This window comes from Stigmatopora nigra, chromosome 11 (assembly GCF_051989575.1).
Source record: "Stigmatopora nigra isolate UIUO_SnigA chromosome 11, RoL_Snig_1.1, whole genome shotgun sequence".
NCBI lineage: Eukaryota > Metazoa > Chordata > Actinopteri > Syngnathiformes > Syngnathidae > Stigmatopora > Stigmatopora nigra.
Genome location: NC_135518.1, coordinates 6,881,904 through 6,894,773, shown reverse-complemented (window position 1 = coordinate 6,894,773; position 12,870 = coordinate 6,881,904). Strand labels below are relative to the sequence as shown.

Here is a 12,870-nt window from a genome sequence, read left to right as displayed (position 1 = left end):
CTGTCTGTCATGAACAAAGTCTTGTATAAACATTATGAGCAAATCAACCAACTATTTTAGGATGTAAAGGTGGAGCATTTCTATCATTCTGACTCACTCACATTTTAGTACATATATTTCTTCACTATATAGATGTCAGCCTGATGTAAAGGTCTTGTCCAACACGCTGGCCAATTAAAGAATACATCTGAGTGGAAAAGTTGTCCAGTGTGGAAATCTAACACGTAGGCGATTGGACAGGTTGAAGTGAAGGGCTTGTACATATCTTAAAAGGTCACACGAACATTTCACTGTTGAATTTTTTTTGTATAGCTTACTACCGAATATTCAATAAGTTATTATTCATGGAGGAATAATTACTTAGATATTAAATTTAGCCATGAATGTTAAAAAAATGTAAATGGGAATGGCTTCATAGTTATTAAAATTACATTATTAACCCTTTCGTGGTCTCTGGCCATTATAGAGGACAGCTATTCAAAAGATGACATTTAAGACCTGCAACTTGAGTTCAATTGTTTTGAGTCACTTGAAAAAATGAATTATGAAACACATTGTATTATATAGAATATACAATGTTAATGAAAGTTAAATCAATTCAATTTGAAAGGATGGAAATGGAAATAGCAAGTAACCAAGTAACACTCAAGTAGTAGTAGTAGGGTTTTGTAGGATTTAACTCACAGCCTGCCATTGGTAACTCATGAAGTAGTACGGATGACAACACAGATTTCAGGCCTGAAATTTTTGCAAAATATGAGCAGACACTGACTGGAAATTAAAGTTTGGGACCTCTACATTTTGATACACTTTTTAAATTGGCAGATAAATAAATGTGTAAAATGTGCCGAACTGTAGGAAGGACAAAATCTAGGGAATTCAACATTTTTGGAAAGCAGCATACAATATTGGCTGGTTTATTGGTAAATTAGAAGCGATAAAATATTGGACATAAATTGAGGACAAAAAAAATGTTAAACATAAAATTTTGGGTAGATGATACATTTTGAGCTGTCTAACAAATTGGCAAAGTGTAAATTTCCATCACACAACTTTGGACTGTCACCCTGACATTCTGATTGTTATGTCACTCATTCTATTGCCATGTATGATATTTTGAAATACTTGGTGAAGAAATACCATAACAACAATACTGCATCTTGTATAACTGAAATAATCCACCGCAGCATGTGACCACGAATCCATTCAGTAAAAGCACATGCACTCGGCCGGGCGGGCACACGCACATTTATGTCCTCTATCTCCATGGGGAGTTGAGTCATGAGTGCTTTTAACACGTGAACAACGCACACACAATACGCAGCAAGCTATTCAATTTCATGAACGATGGGAAGACCAAGGCTACATCTACAAGATTTTCTTTCAGATCTGGCATACAACTCAATTGGAAAGTCCATCTGGTCAAAAAAGAATGTAAAAAAAAAAAATAATAAATTCAGATATAACATACAATGACATATTTCACATTGTGTTTTACATGTGATATGGTTGTCTTATTTTAAAATCTTTGCAACTCTTGGCCTCCACCATACCTACTATAGCTATTAAACTGGGCAATTTTACGACCGATATTGAAGATTGGAAAACATTTAGATAACTTGGTGATCACCCATGTCTTTTTTAAATGTACTTGACCATGTACAGATTTTGAACAGTAGTTTATTACACTCCAGGTAAAGTAAAATGTTAAACTAAGCACACACATGGAGAGAAAATTAAATATATTTTGCACTTACATACAAAACATACTTTATATTTTGAGTGCCTCCTATCATAATGCTAACATACAATGCTGGACACCATAAAAATTATAGATTAAGGAAAAAAACTATAACATTAAAAAAAGACACTAATTTAATCTTTTTTTCAAATTTTATATAATTAGCGATGCTACAGGTAGTGTCAATACCAAAGTGCCATCATGATGGTCCTATTGGTGCATTCAGGACTCATCTCTGTTACCATGTTTTAAATTCACAGGTGAGCCATATGCAATCATCAAAAGAGCCACATGCGGCTCCCGAGCCATAGGTTCCCTACCCCTGGTTTAAACTCACATCCGGAGATGGGGTAGCTGGAGTTATGTTTTTCTGGGATAGGCTCTAGAATCCCCCTCGACCATGTTCTGAAAATATGAATAATAAACCATCTGAGTGTTTTGACATGTTAATATATTTATGCATCCACTTTGCAGTACGTGTATATATATATATATATATATATAGTACCACAATGGAAAATTTGGAACAGTTAGATAATGGTCACATAACATTTTTGGGGGATTGCACAATGACATTAGTATTCAACTAAATGGGTCACAGTTTGTTTCATGACTTTTGTGAGTATGTACGCTCCCCTTGCAAAGAAAATGCATATGCAACACGATCCAGAAAATCGCCAGGCACTTGTAACACCGCTTATATAAATGCGTTACATAAATCAATGAAGCCCAAAGCCCACTGACAGCGCCATTTAGCATCATTTGAGGTGATCTTCACACAATATTTGTAACGATGAAACCTTTGGGATTTCGTGTCAATATTACGGGTGATACATATCTATAAATATGTATGTGCGTATGCGTAATCGTGTGCCATTCACGCCGTGACTAAAGTGGTGTTATACAACAACAGTAGCACGTTATATAAGTAGGACGATGCGCCAGCCAATGAGGAGACGTTGCGCACGTCACGTGACACGTTCAAGCGAATGGGACAAAGCCAGCAGCAGCGTAGCGCAAACACTGGCAACTTCACAAACAGGTTGACGTCGTTAGCCTCCCGAGTTGAATTAGCTGCGGGTAGTCGATAGAAAAAACATTGACTTTTTTCCCCTCGTTTTCTTTGCTATATTGTTTTACCAGTCTAGACCGGCGCTGGTAAGCATTTGGGTTGTCTCGATTTGTTGGCTGGGGTCGCTAGTTTGTTTATACTGTGTGTGGGAGCCAATTGGGTGGATCGACGCTAGCTTATGGTTAGCATGTTGCTGGTTTGGCTCATTAAAAAGAGCCGAGGGATCAGATTTACATTTTATTTTTGTTCACTTTACTGCGCACTAAGTAACTGTTCAACTTGATCGTCTTTTTCCTATATTTGCCGTTTATCCCAGTGGAGATTCAAGCTTCTAATTCGATTAACCTCCTCTGGCTGGTTTTCCGCGTATTAAAAAAACCCCACAATATTTGGGCATCCTGGATCTATAGAATGAGTTCCAATTCAGTCCCTATGGCGAGTATAAGACCACGTTCGGGTGTTCGGTTAGATGGCAGAGAAATTCGATTAATACGCTAGTTTATTGTTTTTTAAAATACCTATATATTGTTAATTGGGCGTTTTTTGTTTGTTTCCTTTTTATTTAATTAATCATGGAGATTGAAATGCTTCTTCACCCGCTCTCCCACCCGTCCGCCCCGGGCATCTGCCCGGAGATGCTGGAGGTGGCCGCGGAGGCAAACCGCGCCGGAGACTTCAATTTGGCAGCCGAAATCTATAGCTCGCAGTTGTCCGATCTCCAACAACCAGACCGAGGCTTATGCCTACGCAAGGCCGATACTCTGGTGCGCGCCGGCCGAGTCTCCGAGGCGCTGGACTCCTACTGTACGGCGGCTAGCCTAGACAAGCTGCGCCCGGAGGAGTTGCCACTACTGGTGGAGAGCATCGCTCGGGGCCTGCGTGAGAAAGAACCGGGCTTGCGGAGCACGAGCGGCGGGGAAGAAGGCGAGGACGCACTGGGTGAAATCCCAGAAGATGGCCCGCTGGACTTGTTCTCTTGTGGCTTGTGCCGCTGCGTACTTAACGAACCCTCAACGGTGGAGTGCGGGCACACTTTCTGCAGACATTGTTTGGAGCCCGACTCGGTGAAGGACTGCGTGCACTGTAAGCGAGCTCTGGCCCGGAAAGAGGGCCTTCCTAACGGCCGCCGTTTGGACGTTGTGCTCGGCGGCCTGCTGGATAAACTTTTCGCCACCGAGAGCCGAGCACGCAGACTGTGGATCGAAGGCGAGATGTTGTGGCAAAACCAAAAGCTGACGGAAGCCCTGGAAAAATACAACGAGGCGGTGGAATTGAGTAAGATTATATTTTATTAAAAGCTTTTTTGTGTGCAACAGGTGACCTACTTTCACCCATTTCACTTCAGGGTGTCACCAGTAGGCGGCGCTCGTTTGAGCTCTATACTTGGGAACTGGAAAATTGCGTTACCTAACAAGCAAACATTTTAACAAACATCTTTTGTTTGTGGTGGAATTGTGTTCTTAAAATTACCCTTCTGCAATTAATGAAAAGAAATCATCATTTGGTAGAAAATAGTTTTATGACATTTTCTTCTATTGTTTTTTTTTCCTGTCCTTTACCCTTTAATTGCCAAATGATGAAATTAATCAAAATTATTTTAGCTGGGTCATTATCAGAGAGGTTTGTGCTTTAAAATCAGTCCGTTTTTTTCTTTAAAACCCCACAACTTAAAAAATGCAATTTTACATTCCACACCATCACCTCCTTTAGATACATTGTTTCTGATTTTTATCATGAATTTATTTTTAAGTAAACGAAACAACTATAAAAAAAGTCCTTATAATAGATAATAGGGATTTTTTCATCTTGAATCTGTCAAAACTGATTTAAATCCATGGATACATTTTGACATCATTACATTCCCTGTCTTTACTAACACTAACAAGCAATAAAAATACTAATATTTAATGTTATTTACACTGCCCCTTTTCGCAGCACTCAGTGGTTTAAATATGTAATAATGATACCGTACAGTTTAACACACAATAGGTAATGAAGTCACACAATATCATAGCACTTAAGTACCATGACACTTTTTATGTATGATTCGGCAGAACTGTGAGGTTACATTGTTCCTGGCTCATAGCTACATGTAAGTCTTTGTTTCGTAAGGGCCGCCTGGCACGTTTGGTAACATTTAGGTCACGGTTCAAAAGATGATACGTAACCATGGGGCTCCAACGTGAGTCACGCTTGGGCTCGTTGAAGTTTGAGCTCATTTAACGGAGGGATTTGCATTAGAGCGCCGGTGTTAGGATGCAAACTTCTCTACCTAAACATTCCAGGTTGGAATAAAAAGGATAATGAGGAGACACTGTCCAAATTCTTTTAATACCTTAAACATGCTATACAAGTGAAAACCCATTTACCATTTGTTCATAAATTGTTCACATTAAAACAAAATAGGTCAGTTATTTTAGCTTTTTGTTTATTTTGTAAATTCACTCACTTAGAATTCTTACCATAAAACCAAAATATGTCATAAACGTGACATGTGCATTCAGTTGAATCATTGATATGATAGTGACACAGCAAAATTGCTTCCAGTCGGAAGCATGAATGACTTGGAATCCATTTCCCGCACTCAAATGGTAAATGGCGTCTGTTAACAATGGTGATTCACCTACTAGCGAAAGGCACGCCGGTGGCAGGGAAAGAAGCAGCGATGCTTAGAGCCAGATTTGATGCTGTCACATGTCAGCCACACACCTCAAACACTTGCTCAGCCTGTTGACAATTTGCATTTTGACAGCCTGGGGCAGATACCATAAATGTTTAAAAATAGGGGCTGCTTTGCTACTTGTAAAAAAAGTCACAGTCTAGTGGTTGAATTCAGTTACAGATGGAATACAATTTTGTATCGCTTTTGTTTTTTGAGGCATCCACGTGACATCTTGATGTCACGTTACAAGCGTCGACTGGCCTAATTCTTGACCTGACTTTGTCTTGTGTGTGTCTTTGCAGCGCCATCTTCAGGACGGCTCTTGTGCCAGCGGGCTGACTTGCACATGGACATGAACAACGTGAGCCAGGCAGTGCGGGATGCCAGCAACGTGTGCCAGATCAAACCTCGCTGGCCAAAGGTGAGACTGATGCTGGCGAGACACGTTGACAAGTAGTGAATGTTGACAAAAACATTTGAACAATTGATAACAAGTGATTTGGAAACGTGACCTGTGATTTTTGAGCCGAGGCTGAAGAACTTATTTGTTTTCCGCATTCTTTTTCAAATTATTGTCTAAATTCACATGATTTTTTTTTTTACATTTCTGAGCTAAATGAGAAAAAAATCTGTTCATAGGCTCACTACCTGAAGGCCACCACACTGAGCAAAGCGGGGCGGAACGATGAAGCACTAGAAGAATATTTCCTATGTGTGGCGCTCAAACCCAATTGGACCAAAGTTCGACTGGAAGCTCAGAAGGCAAGTGCGCCGCCCGTCAATGCATCACAATCGTGACCACCATGCTTACGGGTCTGTTTCGGAACAGGTTCTCGCCGAGCTCTTCTCCTCCGTTTTCGAAAACCAAGACATGCCCACGCCGCTGCACCCACTTCAAGGTGGGGTTGCCTCACGGCCAATCAAGCCCCCGGCTCTGCTGAGGACCCTAAGACCACTTGCGCAGAAACCTGCTCTATCCTCACAGGTAAAATAAATAAATAAATAAATACCTACATGTTTTCAAGGGAGTGCTGACTGCCAAATTATTAATCTGTTTTATTTTTTTCCATTCTACTTTTGCGTGCAGGACTTTGACCCGAGTGTGACAAAAAGCACCATGACGGGCGAGTCTCCTTCCAGGCAGTGCATCTCTAGCGCACCTTCAGTCGACGACAGCAGCACCAGCTCCGGCAAGAGCCTAGCCGATGTCTTGGCCACCCTACCGGCCCCGCCCACTGGCCTTAAGAGGAAGCAGAGTGATGGATGCTCATCCGATCTTCCCACCAAATTACTCAAACCTGGTACGAAGCTAGACAGATTCTTACAAATTCATACAGTCAATTTGTACTGCAAATTTTGGACTATGAGGCACACCCCACTATAAGCAATAACTAGTAAATTCTGCTTTGGGGGAGAAAAAAAAAAGTCTTGTCAAAGTAGATCCAGTTCTTGAAATAGCGACCATCTCTCACGCAGGCGAGTCGAGTGATGTCAAGACGGCAGCTGCAGGCGGAGCTAGGGTATTTCCCGCTGAGCTTTTGGACAGTGGCGACTTGGAGTGCTCGCTCTGTATGAGGTGAGTGTGAAGATGGTCTCAAGTTGGAGGACAAATTGAGCTTTCATCCCCCTAATGAGGTTACTGTCTTCCTCTTCCAGGCTTTTCTACGAGCCCGTGGCCACACCTTGCGGGCACACCTTCTGTCTCAAGTGTCTGGAGCGCTGCCTAGACCACAACCCCAACTGCCCTTTGTGCAAGGAGAACCTATCCGAGGTGATGATCACTAACATATGTGAACTTGTGTTGGTATTATGTGCAACAACTAATGGGCGTGGCCCACTGTCAGTTTTTGGCCAGTAGAGGCTACAACAAGACCTTGCTGATGGAGGAAGTACTGCAGCGATACCTGGCTAGCGAACTGGCGGAAAGGAAGAAAGTCCATGAAGAGGAGATGAAAGAGCTCTCCAAGTGAGTTTGGTCAAGAAAAAATGTAGCTGTGTGTTGGGTGAGCCTTGCCGCTCACCGAGTACAAATGCTTCCGTTTTCAGCCTGAACCAGGAAGTGCCCATCTTTGTGTGCACTATGGCCTTCCCCACAATTCCGTGCCCGCTGCACGTCTTTGAGCCACGCTACCGCCTCATGATCCGTCGCTCCATGGAGACGGGTACCAAGCAGTTCGGCATGTGCATCGCTGACGAGCTGAAAGGCTTCGCCGACTACGGCTGCATGCTGCAGGTCAGGATGACAGTTAAATGTTCAAATGGTCACTGGTGGTTGTAAACCAAATTCAAAAGACACTACTTTTAGACATACACTTTTACAAGCTATAATTACATTTTTTTTTATGAATGGATGTTTTAATTGATAATTTTATCCTTTATAGGGCATTCATTTAAACACCATAAAACCCCTTCATCATTTATTAAAAGCAATTTGATACATTTCTATCCACAGGTCCAAGACGTCAAGTTCTTCCCTGACGGCCGCTCTGTAGTGGAGACCATTGGAGTTTCTCGTTTCAAAGTCTTAAGTCACGGCCAGAGGGACGGCTACCACACCGCCAAAATTGATTACCTGGAAGACCAAAAGGTGGGTTGTGTGTCTCCATGATGCCAAACAACCCCCCCGCACCCTCTCCAGGAAAAACAATTTTTTGAATCCACACTTGTATTGGCACGCAACAGGTAGAAGGCGAGGAACTGGTCGAACTACTCAAGCTGCACGACGCAGTCTACGAACAAGCTAACAACTGGTTCACATCGCTCAAAGACAACATGAAGACGCAAATCGTCGGACACTTTGGACAACTTCCCAGCAAAGACCCTGACCCGCAGGTAAAAAGAAGTACAACCTTTGTTTGTTTGTTTTTTTAATTTTTTTTTAATTGGCTACTGTTACTGACTTTTTTTAATGTCCTGACGTTGCAGGCGAGTGGAAGTGGGCCGGCCTGGTGCTGGTGGCTTCTAGCCGTTCTGCCGCTGGAGAACCGGGCCCAACTGACTATCCTCTCCATGAATTCCCTGAAGGAGCGGCTGCTGGCCATCCGCAAGGTTCTCATCTTTGTCATGAGAAGGAGACCACGGTGATGATATGGGTGTCATACCCTTTGGAACAAAATAGCACAACCCCAGTTGATCGAGTCACTTTTTTTTCTTTTCAATATTGTTTGCGTCTTGGTGTCATTTAAATCTGTATTTTTCTTACATTCTGCCGTTTCTTTTACATTTCACGTCGACAATGTAAAATAATCTCAATCTACTCGCTGCTTTGTTTTCTTAGAATTGCTACCACAGCCTGGTTAGACAACATTCTATATGCATTGATTGGTTGGTTCACAACTCCATAGCAGACAAAATGTAATATCAACTTATTTACAACTAAGAAAATAACCTGGGATCATGTTAGAATGGTTCTCACAACCCATTGATGTTGTTACAGTGTAGCAGCATCCTTAGCAATGTTAGGAACCGTTCGTTGACCAGTGTTGTACTTTAACATAGCTACATGCTAACAACTGCTTTTAATTGGAAAACTAGCCAGCTTAATCATTGACACAAAATAGTGGGAAAAAAATAGGTTTTTCGACTGTACACACTAAAATTTAAAACATGCTGAAACTGGAATACATATATATATAAAAATAAGCATATCAGTGCCAGCTCCTGAGCTTTTATTCTGTATTATGTAGTCATTTCCTCCCTCTAGTTTTGGAGTTGTATTATTAATGCTTGAATGAATTTCAGTGTTCATTTAACATGGAGGCCTTTTTCACATTTTTCTGTGAACGCGCGAGTGGTATTTTCGAGAGACTTCCTGAATGTTTCAGTAGCAGCATTTATTCTCTTTTGAACTCAAAAGCACTTAAAAAAATGGACAGTTTGCACTCTTGCTGTCTGTCTGACGCACGAAATAAAAATGTTTTTGCTTATTTAATGCTAAAGAAAACTTGTTAAAGGCAGGTGTGGTTTTGAATGATGAGAAAGAATGTTTGGTGGAGAAAGGCAAAGTGACCTGTAGCTGCGCCTTTTCTTATATCCTTCCAAATGTTTGCGATTTGCCCAGTGGGATTCATGATATGCTGCAATTCCCAGTGATTATTTGTAAAGGGAAGTCTTGTACTTATTTTTTATTGCCAATAAATTAAACCAAATCATGTTTCTTGTTTACCTTTTTTTTGCATATATATCCTATATGTTTGTTTCACTGAAAACAAACATATAATTTATTTTTTAAATTTAATAAACTGCATTTTTCACTTATATTGAAGTGCAGAAATTATACAATATATTTTAAAATGATAAAGTAACAGATTCTCAAATATTGCAGCATATTATGCTGGAAATACCTGGTTCCAAAAAGCAGGTAGCTAACTAAACCTTTAAAGAAAAGTGGGAACTGCAAAATTATGTATATTGTTTAAGAACAAAGATTTGTGTGCAAATGAGCGAGAACACATGATATACTTAATAATTTCCATCATGGTGTGGTCACAAATCAAGTTTACCTACACATAAAAGCACCTGCACAGTGTGGCCACAAGGAGTCAGTGTTTTCAAGATTAACATTTCCAGCGAGGCGCACATGGTTCATCCAAATGTTTGTTCATCGATGACAGCGAAAATCTATATAAAAATTCCGTCACACCATTATATCCATACTACGTGTATTAATGTATTGGGATACTGATGTTTTTGTTGAACAAATTATAATATTTTATCGCAAAATAGCATGCAATTTCGATTTCCTAGCCAGCTCCCCATGCAACATCCGGGTAGTCTGCGGATGAGGCGAGAGGGGCGGACCAATCAAAAGGATGCGGCCGTGGAGAGAGACGCTCGGAGCCGACTCAGTCGGTATGTAGCAGCGGCTGGAGCCTAGTTACGAGAGCCAAACGCCGCGTATGGCGAGGATTTAACGCCACGACAACATCCATTCAATGATGAGACGTTCGCCGTCGGCGTGAAAGACTTTTTTCTTTTAAAAAACGCTGTTCCGTTCATAATCGCCTTTATTTTTCCCCTTTAAAAAATGGCGAACGATTCTCCGGCCAAAAGCCTGGTAGATATTGACTTGGCATCCCTTCGGGTGAGTGAACAGTATTTATTCAGATTTAATACCATGCATAATGTCGATATGAGAGAAATCAACGATGCTTACAGACGAGTTTGTAGCTGTCCTCGTCTTTGTCTAATCCCTGTCGCGATTTGTGTGTGTGTGCGTTTGTGTGTGTGTGAGGCCAAGTCCGAACGGACGCCGGCGGCCTTGGCATCAAACACACCCTTTTGCTCAATTCCGCTGCTTAAACTCATCATCAGGCGCGTTGATTGTGTTTTGCAGGATCCTGCTGGGATTTTTGAACTGGTGGAAGTAGTAGGAAATGGCACCTATGGACAAGTCTACAAGGTGAGTGTGTATATTGATGTGCCTGTGTATGTGTGTGTGTATCATCCACGCCCCAGCTAGATATGGCTTGCACGGCCTCCATTTACACTGATTTAAGAGATTCCATCCTCTTGACAGGCTACCCTGCGCCATTTGAATGGGTGGTGTTATCGCAGTTGTGCCCCTGAACGCATCAGCCCTTGGTGATGGTCTTAGGCCCGCCCCTTAATCGATAGGGCTATGGCGTTACCGTGATAGTGTCAATACGCCTATGCAGGATGGTCTTTTTTAGGAATGTTTTCTATTTGTTCATTTTTATATTACAAGCTGAAGTGCCATGTTGTTCCGGCTCATTTTGTTGTTGTTGTGTGTGTGTAAACTCAATTTTTTGTTCTATTCCTCTCTTATTTGTGGATGGTTCACAATGAAATTCAGTAGGTATGTTCTAGAGATGTACATACATAGATCCTCGGAGCTGGATTTAAAAAAAATGTCTCAAGGATGATTAATAAATTGCTGATTTGAAATTGCTACTACTCATTGTTTGCACACTAGTCAGGATGCATTTTGTGTATGAATTATGTCTAAGGGGGCATCACAGTGGTTAACACTTCCGCCTGACAGTTCTGAGATCAAAGGTCCAGGCCTTGGTGGGTTCCGACTTTCCTGCGCGTACGTGGGTTTTCTCTGGGGACTCTTTTATGCAACCCACTAGATTTTTGGGGGGCCTTTTTTTTCCTCCTATCCTTAAACTCATCTGACCCAGAAATCTTGGAATGTGACAAGGCGGAGGAAGGATCGGAAAAATCAATATGAGGGGAAGCAAAAGTGGAAATTATAAAGGAAAGAAACACGTCCTCATAGTAAAAACACAAACTCTCCCTCTGTTTATTTCCAGAGAACGGAGGGGCTACTTTTTATTGCATACTCAGCGGGTGGGCTGGGAACCCCCAACCCCCCCAGCCCCCCCCCCCCCCCATCCCCTTTGCAACCTGCCAAATAACTTGTTTAACCTGCTTTATGACTTTTATCACACACTAGACAGAAAAAGTTACATTTTATGACATGCTAGTTAGGAAGTTTAAAAAAAAACAGGTAGTCAATGCACTGACTTTTAATAAAAAATGACCCAAAATATGAATTCTATTTCTGATTACTGCTATCTTAAGTGAAGTATTAGCTACTTGTGTACAAGGAAAATGCGATCGGATGCTCAAACTATTTAATTGTTTAGTTTAACAAAGTTCTATTACTGTACTAGTAAAAATTGTTTTATTCCACCTCATTTTGATAGAATCGCCGATTAAGCCGTATTGTGAGTTACGTTTTGATTCCAACCACAAGCCATAACACGAATCTAAGATCACAACACACTTTGTTTTGACATACCCAGATATGTTATGTCATTTTGGTGTTGCTGATACTTTTTCACTTTATATCTCAGCCATTTGGAACAGAATTGGGGCCACTGAATGAAAAAAATAAGGTTGCATACTAGCTGCGTTTTTAAAACCGTTAGTTACAGTTACTACAGTTAACATGCTATAATTATCTCAGTTGCAGAGTTAAAAAAACCCAACAAAAACACTTGATCCAAGCTACCTCACAGAAGTTCCGCCTATTCAAAGTGGAACGTAAAGGCGACTGTTGTGACCTTTTTGCCGCACGGGAAGTGCAGCTACAACCACGTGAACAAGCGAACTGCAGGGATCTTTTTCTGCTCTTATCTTGCATGACCTTTCAATAGCATAACAGCAAATAGGAAGTAGTGTCATTTTAATTTTGAAGTCTGCAACGATAAATATTAGCTAAGCCTTTAGCACTCGTTGACACTCCCTTTTCTCATTGCCCAAAACATTTCCGACATCTGTTGCCTACTACTCAGATTTTATGCCCATTTTTTTAGTCATGTTTAGTTAGAAATAGTTACTTTATTGTGAGATTTGCAAAATAACTGAAGATTTATTGCAACCTTTTGGGTTTCGATATTATCCTGGTATTGTGCCAGTGGTACC

The 12,870-nt window shown here is 41.1% G+C and overlaps 2 protein-coding genes across 3 annotated transcripts in view; both read left to right on the top strand.

The window, feature by feature from the left end:
- Nucleotides 1-2,747: 2,747 nt before the first annotated feature.
- lonrf2 (LON peptidase N-terminal domain and ring finger 2) lies at nt 2,748-9,628 on the top strand. Its single transcript, XM_077728112.1, has 12 exons — nt 2,748-4,088; nt 5,778-5,896; nt 6,115-6,237; nt 6,305-6,460; nt 6,563-6,776; nt 6,952-7,051; nt 7,132-7,246; nt 7,320-7,441; nt 7,522-7,708; nt 7,928-8,062; nt 8,158-8,307; nt 8,401-9,628. Exons 1-12 carry the CDS (start codon nt 3,386-3,388, stop codon nt 8,557-8,559), a joined length of 2,283 nt encoding a protein of 760 aa, XP_077584238.1. The 5' UTR covers nt 2,748-3,385; the 3' UTR covers nt 8,560-9,628.
- Nucleotides 9,629-10,254: 626 nt separating this feature from the next.
- The window catches only part of LOC144203875 (mitogen-activated protein kinase kinase kinase kinase 4-like), a 28,622-nt gene continuing 26,006 nt past the window's right edge, over nt 10,255-12,870 (top strand). Inside the window, exons 1-2 of one of the 2 annotated variants that reach the window (XM_077727430.1) lie at nt 10,255-10,558; nt 10,811-10,876. In XM_077727430.1, coding sequence (XP_077583556.1) covers nt 10,502-10,558; nt 10,811-10,876 — 123 coding nt within the window. In that variant the 5' untranslated portion in view covers nt 10,255-10,501. The remainder of the gene's footprint in view (nt 10,559-10,810; nt 10,877-12,870) is intronic. The other variant, XM_077727431.1, reaches the window with a different exon arrangement.

Excerpts from the sequence above, each read along its gene's own strand:
- lonrf2 (XM_077728112.1), top strand. The coding sequence starts at position 3,386 with ATGGAGATTGAAATGCTTCTTCACCCGCTCTCCCACCCGTCCGCCCCG. Across the intron at positions 7,052-7,131 it reads GAGTGCTCGCTCTGTATGAG|GCTTTTCTACGAGCCCGTGG; the intron begins GTGAGTGTGAAG and ends TTCCTCTTCCAG. Across the intron at positions 7,442-7,521 it reads GAGATGAAAGAGCTCTCCAA|CCTGAACCAGGAAGTGCCCA; the intron begins GTGAGTTTGGTC and ends TTCCGTTTTCAG.